Source organism: Hemiscyllium ocellatum, chromosome 31 (assembly GCF_020745735.1).
Source record: "Hemiscyllium ocellatum isolate sHemOce1 chromosome 31, sHemOce1.pat.X.cur, whole genome shotgun sequence".
NCBI classification, from domain to species: Eukaryota; Metazoa; Chordata; class Chondrichthyes; order Orectolobiformes; family Hemiscylliidae; genus Hemiscyllium; species Hemiscyllium ocellatum.
The window spans coordinates 17,144,171-17,156,044 of record NC_083431.1 but is presented as its reverse complement, the minus strand read 5'-3'; the positions used below and the strand labels follow the sequence as shown (position 1 = coordinate 17,156,044).

The following is an 11,874-nucleotide window of genomic DNA, read 5'->3' as shown; positions in this document are numbered from 1 at the left end:
CTGCCCACTCAAGCACAGCAAAGCATAGCTTGGAAAACAGTAAGATATGAAGGGAAGAATATAGGCAAGCTTTTCAAACACAAAGTTTATGCTACCACAGCTTTAATATCACTTTTTTTGATTTACTGTAAATCTAACCTTCAGATTCTTACAAACAATTGCAGGATCTGATAATTCCCAGATGTGTGTACACCACAATACATTTTTATGGTCCTGTGCATTCTATATTAAGAATTTCAATATATCAAATTTTAAATATATTTTAATTGCAAACGTCAAAATTTTGTGAAAGACAAGGGTTCATAAAAGAATTAATAGCTTTTGCTCAGATTTGACTTATGGATCTAAACCTTCAGTAAAAAGGGAACACTAAATTTTCAAAGATGTGGGTTTGGATTTTTGAAGTGCTGTTGTGAAAGTTTTCAGTGTATACAGTTTGTGTTTGGTTCCATCCTTGATGGGGACAATTGAGATTTTCCAATTAATTTACTGAAGCATAATTTCAACCAAAATGTTTGAAACTCCAAACATAGGAAGCATTAATGTTTCCACAAATGGATGAAACCTGCTGCACATTCTGTAACAATGCACAAGGTTTCCACAGCAACAGAAACATCACCTTGGATACAGTAACCTAGGACACGAGTTCTTGGCAATGAGAAGGAACCCAATCTGATGTTAAATCTGGTGCTGAGAAATGCCATCCAATTAGACTAAATTGCCAATGAAAGACTGTTCCAGTCATTACCTTAACTAATTTTTTAAAAAGTCCATTGTCAAAGATCTTTGATAATTAACATGATTATAAACAAACTTTCATCCTACATTCTTTATTTACAATTATAATTTAGAAAGCATGCCAAAACAATTTCCATTATTAGAAATGCATGCGAAAAGTAGCCGCCAATATGTGACACATACATTTCACCTGCAAAAACTCGAACCGCAGGGTTTAAGGTGCAATACAATATTGCGACTGGTGATGCATTTAAAACTTTCAATCACGCTATTATTTCTCACGTTGAATGAGTATAAAGTGTTGTACGCCAGTATCAGTAATCAGCAAAATGACAGTCAAATAAAACACAAAATTCATTCAAGGCAAAGCCAGTCTAGAAACCGCTCCCCCTCCCTTCCCCGCCCACCCCATGATTACAAATACCACTTGGAAAACAATTGTCACAGCATGTTAACACGGATAAAATTGATATTAAAATGCAATTACAGTTAAGACTGCTCACCTTGCATATATAATAAATCAAAAGATGCATCATCCCCCACCCCAAATCCTCACACAGAGGGTTAATTAAAACCAACTCACGGAAAGCACCGAGTTTGCTTCTGTACTTCATTTAAACACTATAGACTAGAAAATGGAGTCAAAACATTTAAAAGACCATGCAGATAATGCAAATACTGCCTGGAGTTTCTTCTTCCAAACTGTCCATTTAACATTCATAACAGTGAAGTTCATCTCAAATATTCTACACATATTCATTCCTTCACATTAGCAAAGGTTTCAATCTCCAAAATCAGAGGTGAGCCCTTGAAACATTAAAATAACATGATCATGAAGAGCAATGTTTTGCAACCTTCAAAGAATTTATTGTACAGTGATCAATATTATTTTCACTGCACCTGGCTCAGTTCTGACTAAAGTTCAATGTACTCTATTTCTGTGATTTCAGCAGCAAATTTAGAAAATTCAAACTGTTTTGTGGAGTAGACATTTTATTATAAAACCGAAGTTCGGCTGCAAGTATTTAAGCTTGTAATGGTCATTCAAGGAGAAGAATCTAACCATGCAGCGCCCCTCAGCAAGCACAATGAAACACACCAAATTCTATTGAATGGCACTATCCCATTAAATATACCAGCGATCAAAACCAATGCAGCATTTTCAGAGGTAGTGGAACACTTGACTAATGCAGTCCACATTTTAATAAGGTGTATCATAAACTGCACCATTATGAGCATGCTCTTTGCTAGCTGATCACTGAACAAACATAAATGACAAGTGTAAAATCTATTCTAAAAGGGGAAGGAAAAAAAAGCATAGTTTTAATGATATTGTACATGGAGATATATAAATAAATATAAATGGTTAACCAAGCAGTACTGAACTGTACCTAACAAAAATTCAAATCAATTTGTACATTGCACAAGAACACTGAATTTTTCCCAAGGAAACTGGGGTTTTTCAGTATGATATCTTAACTGCATGCGATCTAGATAAACATTAAACTGCAACCAAGAGAAACCTACAAAAAGGACAACACTGCCTCAGTGCTTTCCCAAATACAATTTTAGTGCTGTACTTCGGCAATTTACTTCGGTGATATATTCATAAAAAAGCCTGTGCATGAAAAACTTTTGGTCGTGAGTGATGGTGTAAAACAGACAATATCAATTTGGCTGTGTGCTAGCGATGTCTCATCAGGAGAAATGTATAAAATGCGGCCGGTCACATCTGATCCAGTTCCTACCAAAAGCCATTAACAAAGTTACCCCCACAGAATATCAGTGACTTTGATAACTCATTGCTTCAAATTTAGCTCAGTGTTTGAATGAAACAAGCTGAACTGTGGTTGCATTTGACACCCTAGACAAACATATATATTAGAAAATAAAACAAATGCAATTTACAAGATCTTGCTCTATGTGATCAATTAGGGAGATTTTAAAAATTCACACAGCGATTAACTAGATTGGTCAGATTCTAAGAGCTTTCACATTATGAAGATCATTGGTCCCATCAGGTGACAGATTATGTACAATAACCTGCTGGTTCCACTCTGCTGGATGTGTTCTGTAAATTGTTTTTAAGTTTTCACCTCCATTCTGCCAGAATTCAAGGAAAGCAAGGAAACTAATCCATATGAGGTTCTGACATTAGTGCAATTCTATGCCCACCTGTGCATTATATATTTCGTGCCTCTCCTTGCCTCCTTAATTTAGGAAGCACTTAACCTCCATCATCCAGTTAATTCAATTGTTGCTAAGAGCTACTGAAAGTTAAGGACATCTGAATGATGTGAAGTAAGACATTACTTATTTAACTATCAGACAATTAGATTATTTAAAATAAAGACATTTAGTATCCTTTCACAGAATTAAAAAATCAGTGAGGTTAATTCTTCCCAGTAAGGCTGCTTCTTTAAAATCCTGTAACATTTAAACCAATTTTACCCATGACTTCAAGTCGCTAGGGACAGACAGATAAGCATTAGGTCCATTTGAATCTGAAGTGCTGCTGCGTATTTTTTGGAAGGAGAACCTTTCAGCAATCATGTAGCTTTTTTAAGATAGTAACTTGTGTAAATAACTTCAAAACAACTTTGGTGCATATTAAATATACTTTAAAAAAATAAAAGTTGCAAGTTGATTTTTGTTATGGGCTACATCCTCCAATCTTTGTGAAATGTCAGTGAAGTGCAAGCAATAGAAAGTTAAATTTGATATCCTTCAATTCCTATGAAGATAGGTCAGAGCAGGTCTGGTAGGATGAGACCTGGTGGTTTAGGCTCCACACAATTAATCCAGAAATTGGCACAGCTGGCATGATACTGATGACCACCATAAGACAACTTAAAATTGTCACTCTCAGAGTTGAAGGCCTGGAAAAGAAGAAGTGGCAGTAAGAACTTTCAGATTAAACACTGTTAGCTGGATATGCTGATGAACATTTATGGTCCAGTATGTATTTGACACCAGATGTGGTTACTAGTATACATTTGCATATTCAACTGAAATATTTGGGGTTTAGAGACTTGAGAAGATAAATGTGGGGGACATATTTTCCCTCATGTTCCATCCTGTCAAGGAGTTTTGCTAAAGGCAGACCACACAGAACCATAACAAACCATGTCCATGAGCTGTTGCTTTTACTCAGCTTCTCCAATGCTGCAAATATTTGACTACGACCTTGCTTTCTGCCTGAGTCCTGCTGAAGTTCTCACCATTTACTTCAAATAGCAGAGGCCAGCAAGATAAATGCAAGGAGCAGAGATTTAAATAACAACTGGTTGACACAAGAGGAGATGCAATATAGTTATGGCGAACGAGAGCTTTTTAATATAAAACCTTTTATAAAGTACAAGGATTTTTTTTGTTTGGTGAGGGTTTGTAACTGTACACAAATATATACACGAATGAAAAATGTCAATGAAGGATGGTTAATATTTTACAGAAAATTACAAATTAATGTCAACTAAACTGACCTGACCCAGTAGATTCATTTGAACTAAAGTTATGTTTTACTTGTCTGAACAATGTCATCTAGAATTCTATTTTATATAGAACACTTACCACATGCTCAGAACTGATGTGATCTATAGGTGCTCAAGTCAGTATGCCACATGTTAAGATTTGTACAATCCAAAAATAAATGTGGATCTGTTCACATCTGTAATTGCTTCCTTTATTACTATTTAATTATATTTTAATTGATCAGCCCCTTAAGATAGAGCAGATTTAAAGGAGTATTAATTGAAATTTGTGCATAAAGTCTAACTCCAGCTTATCGAATGCTTGCCTCAATACAAATCAGAAAATCATTCACAAATCCAGCCTTCATTTATGTTTCGTGTGTTTGAATAATTTAAAGAGCAAAGTTCTTGAAGACTTATGATTGGATAGAAGCTGGATTTTGGGAAAACTCGACTCTTGCAGGTAAACCCTAAACTTGCAGATTGTCGAGTATTTCTCTCTGATGTTCAAAGCAAAAGATTTTTCAACCAATGGCAATTGTTTAAAAAGGCTAGGTCTTTTTCAAAGCTCACGCTGAGGGCTGGAGAAGTGCTCGACAATGAAAATGCTCCTAATTAGAATGAAGGAACAATTGAGCTTCAATGTCTCAACCAGAATAATAGGACAGAAGTGTAGGTGTGACAGATGACAGAAAGAATAAGCACAGAAATAAGAAAAAAAAAGGAAGCTCATGCTAGATACAGAAGATTCAAAACAGTAGATACTCTAGAAGAGCACAGAAAATTGCTTAAAGGATTTAGGAAAGCGAGGAGGGAGACATGAGAAAAAACACAAAGAATGCCTTTAGATTTTCCCTCAGTATATTAGGGGCAAGATAATAACCAGGGAAAGAGGACAGCCCATTAGATACCAAAATGGCAATATACATAGAGAGCCAGAAGACATTACTTAGGTTTTAAATGAGCATGTTATCCTTCTCTATTGTAACCTGATCAGGTGTACCCAAGAACTCTGTGGGAAGCTAGGGAAGTTATTGCTGGGCCTCTTGCTGAGATACTTGTATCATCGATAGTCACAGGTGAGGTGCCAGAAGACTGGAGGTTCGCTAACATGGTGCCACTGTTTAAGGCAAGCCAGGGAACTATAGACAGCAAGCGTGACATTGGTGGTGGGCAAGTTGTTGAAGGGAATCCTGAGGGACAGGATGTACATATATTTGGAAAGGCCAGGACTGATTAGGGATAGACAACAGTACTTTGTGCATGGGAAATCATGTCTCACAAACTTGATTGAGTTTTTTTGAAATAACAAAGAGGATTGATGAGGTAGAGCAATAGATGTGATCTATATGGTCTTCAGTAAAGTGTTCGACAAGATTACACCAAAATTGGAGGTGTAGTGGACAGCAAAAAAGGTTACCTCAGGTTACAATGGGATCTTGATCAGATGGACCAAGTAGCAGATGGCGTTTAATTTAGATAAATGTCAGATGGTGCATTTTGGGAAAGCAAATCTTAGCAGGACTTAAACACATAATGGAAAGGTCCTACGGAGTGCTGCTGAACAAAGAGACTTTGGAGTGCAGGTTCACAGCTTCTTAAAAGTGGAGTCGCAGGTTGATAAGATAATGAAGGTGGCGTTTGGTATGCTTTCCTTTATTGGTCAGAGTACTGTGTACAGGAATTGGAAGGTCATGTTTCGGCTGTACAGGACATTGGTTAGACCACTGTTGAAATATTGTATGTAATTCTGGTTTCCAACCTATCAGAAAGATGTTGTGAAACATGAAAGGGTTAAGAAAAGATTTACAAGGATGTTGCCAGGGTTGGAGGATTTGAGCTATAGGAAGAGGTTGAATAGGCTGTTTTCCCTGGAGCGTCGGAGGCTCAGGGGTGACCTTATAGAGGTTTACAAAATCATGAAGGGCAGGAATATGATAAATAGACAATGTCGTTTTCCCTGGGGTGGGGGGAGTCCAGAACTAGAGGGCATAGGTTTAGGGCGAGAGGGGAAAGATATAAAAGAGACTTAAGGGGCAACTTTTTCAAGCAGAGGGTGGTGCATGCATGGAATGAGCTGCCAGAGGAAGTGGGTGGTGGCTTACAATTGCAACATTTAAAAGGCGTCTGGATGGGTAGCCGAATAGGAAGGGTTTGGAGGGATATGGGCCCAGAAGGGGGCTAGATTGGGTTGGGATATCTGGTCGACATGGACAAGTTGGTCCGAAGGGTCTGTTTCCGAGTTGTACATCTCTACGACTATCTAAGTACAGACACAATGTAAGTCTAAGAATCCGGGAGGAGGACTGATATATTTGAATAAATTAGCATTGAGGGAGAGAAGTATTAGCAGTTTTAGCGAGCTCAAAAGTGGATGAATTGCCAGCCCAGGTGAGATGTATCCAATGCTACTATGAAAAGCAAGAGGAGAAATTACAGGGACTCTGACATTAATTTTTAAATTCTCTCTGGCCACAGGAAAGGTCCCAGTGTACTGAAGGACAGCTTATGTAGTGCCACTATTCAAGAATTTTTGAGGTGGTGACTAGATGTGTAGATGAAGGTAGTACAGATGATGTAGATAATATATAGGGACTTCAGTTAGGATTTTGACAAGGTGTCGCATAGTAAGCCCATTTGATCCAGGGAAATTTGGCAAATTGGATCAAAAATTGACTTAGTGACAGGAAGCAGAAGATAACAGTTGACTGATGGTTTTGTGACTGAAGTTCATTACCAGTGGTACCACAGGGTTTGGTGCTGGGTCTCTCGCTGTTTTTAGTGCACATTAATAATCGAGACAGAAATGTAGGAGGTAAGATCAGTAAGGTTGCTGATAACATGAAAGTTGGTCATGTGTTAAATAGTGATCTCAAATCAATAAACATCATTGCAGGAGCAGCTAATGGAAAGCAAAAATAATGATATATTTATTAATTGGTCCAAAATAATTTTACTTAACCCAACTATTAACATTAACCTTTTATCTAAATTCCAGCTCATTACAAACCATACAGTTTAACCATACAGCTACCTGGAGAAAGTGAGGACTGCAGATGCTGGAGATCAGGGCTGAAAATGTGTTGCTGGAAAAGCACGGCAGGGCAGGCAGCATCCAAGGAACAGGAGATTCGACGTTTCGGGCATAAGCTCCTGAAGAAGGGCTTATGCCCGAAACGTCGAATCTCCTGTTCCCTGGATGCTGCCTGACCTGCTGCGCTTTTTCAGCAACACATTTTCAGCCATACAGCTACCTATCAATATTAATGGGTAAAAACTCATCACTCTCCAAAAGATAGTTTTATTTTATTTCACTGTGTTCAAAATATTCATTAAAATAGTCTACTTTGCTCAAGTGAAAGCTGACAAATACTGACAGACAACACACAAAACAAATTCAGTCATTTCTGAATAGAAACAAACTACAATTTGTATTGCCTTTAAAGCAATGAATGAAATGGTAGCTCAAAATGATAGATAAAACAATTCTGTATTATGTGCAAAACTATTTTCAGATTTCATATTAAGATATAAAATGAAAACAAATACTTCTTCCTTTATAATATTCTGTGTAGTGATTTGTTTTTTAAAGAACAAGATATGCCATGCCTTCCTCAAAGGACTAATTTCTTCTAGGCTGTATCCAGTAAGATTAAAACTTTGTAGCATCCCTCAAACTTGCATTATGAACATTCTCTTCAGGTTTCACTGTTACACACAAAAGAAATCCAGACAGTATTCTAGTCATTTGCTAACAAGCATTCAAAAAAATGTTCTGAAATGTTGAAAACTAAATGCTGGTCAGGCGGCACCTGTAAATGGTTAATGTTTCAGCTTGACCTTTTGTCAAAACAAAAGTAGTCATGAATTTTAACTTAGAGTAAAACTCATTTGGAGAGCTGGTAGAGAAACCGTGGACTAAATGGCCTCCGTCTGCGTCAGAATTCTGTGATTCTGTTTGATTTAAAAGATTTTAAACAAGTAGCATTAAAGATAGGGAAATGTTGGGAGAAGGTGGGCAGGGATGGTCTGTCATACAGTTGGCAGCAGGTGAGTTAACTGATTAAAGTTATTTTGGTACAGATCAAAAGGAGACAAGAAACAAAAGATCTAGAGCAGATGTAAATGGGAATAACTGAATCATCACCAACAGCTAGTGTCCAACAAAAGGAGACAATATGATTGGAAATGATTGAACTCCATATCAAGGCTGTAAAGTACCTCTTCAAAGAGGTGGTGTTTCGTCTTTAGCTAATGCTAAACTTCACTGGAACAGTGCAAGTTAAGACGACAGTCAGGTAAAGGAGTAAAATAATAGGCAATGGAAGCTCTGAGTCATGGAGTTAATTGAACCCAGTACCACACAATTCAGTCATCCAATTTGCATTTAGCCTTTCCACTGTACAGGAGACAGCTTTGAGAACACTGCAGAGTGTACCAACTTAAAAGAAAGCTAAGTAAATTTCTGTTTCAGCGTATGGAGCCCCAGAAGATGAGAAAGTGAGGTGAAAGGACATTTTGTCTCTTTTGCCTTTGAAAAGGTGACATGAGAAAGAGGCAGACAGTCTTGGTAGTGATTAAGGAGTGGATTATGAAGTCACAAAGGGAACAGTTTCCGAAATGCTGAAATATTCCAGTGCAACTCAATACTGTGCATGCTTGAGGAACAGCAACATATCTTTCGATAGGCATGTTACAGTCTTATAGATTTAACAATTTCAGATCATAATCTGGGTCATTACATTTTTGGACATCAGCTGGTGATAATTTTGCTCTGATCACATAACTTCTTAAAGCCATCTTGTTTTTCACTTGTCCCACTATCAACTCATTTTTCACTGCACCATTATTCTTTTTGTCATTTCATCTTCTCTTTTTGAACCCAATCACAGATTGGCCTTCTCACTCACTTTTCCATACCTCTATATTTGCTTAAAACCTGTTATATCTCAAACTCTTTCAGTCCTTTTCAGATTATTAACCAGAAACGTTTATTCTGCTTCTCTCTCCATTGGTGCTGTTGGACCTGCCCGGTATTTCCAGTATTCCTCAAGCAAATGCACTGTTCCAGCATCCTTCTCACAAATTAACATTCCTACCTAAGTTTGTGTCATCAGAAAGCTATCCCAGACACTTTGCCAGAGCCTTGTGGCTCCTGCCTCACATTGTGTGGTATATTCAAAGGATCGCAGAATGACATATCATCAATCAAAAGACTACTTTCCTCTTCCCTCTCTTGCAGATGCTGGCAACTTCAATGAACCATGAACCTCCAATCAACGGTTGCTGCTTTCTGCATTCTTTCTAAGAGGCCAATATTTGATTATGAGCTAATTAACTAAGGAAGTTGTCACAGCCAAGCTAGATCTGGTTTTCAGTGAGGTCCTCCAATGGATATTCCAACAGCGGAATGCCAGGAAGTGATTATGAACGTGAAGCACAAATCCGTTTCCAACGCAGGAGCAGTCCCTGGCTCAGACAACCTTAAACTGCACATGATTTGGAGATGCAAGTGTTGGACTGGGGTGTACAAAGTTCAAAATCACACAACACCAGGTTATAGTCCAACAGGCTTAATTGGAAGCACACTAGCTTTCGGAGCGTTGCTCCTTCATCAGGTGATAGTGGAGGGCTCAATACCAACAGAATTTATAGCAAAAATTTACAGTGTGATGTAAATGAAATTATACATTGAAAAATTGATCGTCAGTTAAGCCTTTCATCTGTTAGAATACCACGATAGTTTCACTTCTTTCATGTGTAAATCACAGAACCTTTTTTTAAAAAAGGTTGCATTCTCAGATTAGCTGTTAACAAAGGTGATAGCTACACAATATGTTGAAGGTGTTAGCCCCCTGTGTTCTCTGTCTATGCCATGATGTTTAGATTGAGGCCCTCCCTATGGGTACCGAACTTAGCTATCAGCCTCTGCTCGGCCACTTTTTGCCGCTGCCTGTCCCAAAGTCCGCCTTGGAGGAAGGTCACCCGAAGGTCCGAAGTCGAATGTCCTGGACTACTGAAGTGTTCCCCAACTGGGAGGGAACCTTCCTGTCTGTTGATTGTTGTGCAGTGCCCATTCTTCCGTTGTCGTAGCATTTGCTCGGTTTCCCCAATGTACCATGCCACCGGGCATCCTTGCCTGCAACGTATAAGATAGACAATGCTGGCTGAGTCACAGGAGTACCTGCCATGTACAAGGTGGGAGGTGTCCCCATGCGTAATGGTGGTATCTATGTCCACACTCTGACACGTCTTGCAGCGTCTACCGTGACAGGGTTGTATGGAGTTGACCAGAGGGCCTGAGAATTTGCTACGAACAACAATCTCTTTGCGGTTTGGCGGTTGTTTAAAGGCAAGTAGTGGAGGTGTGGGGAAGGTCTTGGTGAGGTGCTCATCCTCATTGATAATGTGTTGCAGGTCACGAAGAACATGGCGAGGTTTTTTCAGCTCCTGAGAAATACTGAACAACGTCGGTTGCAGCACGTATCTGTCTCCTGAGGAGGTCATTACGGTTCCTTGCTGTGGCACTTTGGAACTGGCAGTCAATGAGTTGAGCATTGTACCCCGTTCTTTTGAGGGAATCCCTGAATACTTCCAGGTGTCCATCACGTTCCTCCTCAGCTGAGCAGATCCGGTGTACGCGGAGTGAAGGGCTTGTCCATAGGGGATGACTGTTTTAATATGTTTTGGGTGGAAGCTGGAGAAGTGTAGCATTGTGAGGTTGTCTGTGGGTTTGCGATAAAGTGTGGTGTTGAGGCGTCCTCAGCCTCTGCACCTCACCTCAGATACTCCTACACACACACACACACACGCACCCTCACAGACTTAAGACACTCTGCACTCACTACACGCACACATACACTTTCTCACACTCAACCCCCAACCCGGACAGACAGACACACACACACACAAAGACAGACAAAGACCACATGCACACATATTTTGTGGGTTGAATTTGTACTTGCTGGGTTACATTGTACTTCGCTTAAAAACTGCATGAATTCATGTAAAACTCCGTTATGTCACTTTTTAGATTAGGATCAATCTAAACATCATGGCATAGACAGAGAACACAGGGGGCTAACACCTTCAACATATTGTCTAACTATCACCATTGTTAACAGCTAACCTGAGAATGCAACTTTTTAAAAGAAAGGTTCTGTGATTTACACATGAAAGAAGTGAAACTATTATGGTATTCTAACAGATGAAAGGCTCAACAGGCGATCAATTTTTCAATGTATAATTTCAGTTACATCGCACTGTAAATTTTTGCTATAAATTGTGTATTATGATTGAGCCCCCCACTACCACCTGATGAAGGAATGACGCTCCGAAAGCTAGTGTGCTTCCAATTAAACCTGTTGGACTATAACCTGGCGTCGTGTGATTTTTAACTTTAAACTGCACAGGCAGTGGTGTGGGTGTAGGGGTGGGTGTGTGTGAATCACACCCTCTTCATAGCAATCAACTGCTACATTCAGAAATGTGAAGGTGTATCAAATACCACTTTGACAGCTGTTTCACTTATGTGAAGTCTGTATGGGAGGAGGGTAAGGTGGGTAGTAAGTAGGAAGCGCTATGGCCTCCCTAATTTTTATTTTGCTGTGCAATACTCCAAGGTCCACGTGGGCCAGCATCTGCTGGAACTGGAAGTCAATATGAC

General features: G+C 39.1%; 1 protein-coding gene across 4 annotated transcripts in view; it reads right to left on the bottom strand.

The window, feature by feature from the left end:
- Window positions 1-274: 274 nt before the first annotated feature.
- synrg (synergin, gamma) overlaps window positions 275-11,874 on the bottom strand; it is a 121,929-nt gene continuing 110,329 nt past the window's right edge. For all 4 annotated transcript variants that reach the window (XM_060848019.1, XM_060848020.1, XM_060848022.1 and 1 more), the window contains one exon: window positions 275-3,617. In XM_060848019.1, coding sequence (XP_060704002.1) covers window positions 3,486-3,617 — 132 coding nt within the window. In that variant the 3' untranslated portion in view covers window positions 275-3,485. The remainder of the gene's footprint in view (window positions 3,618-11,874) is intronic.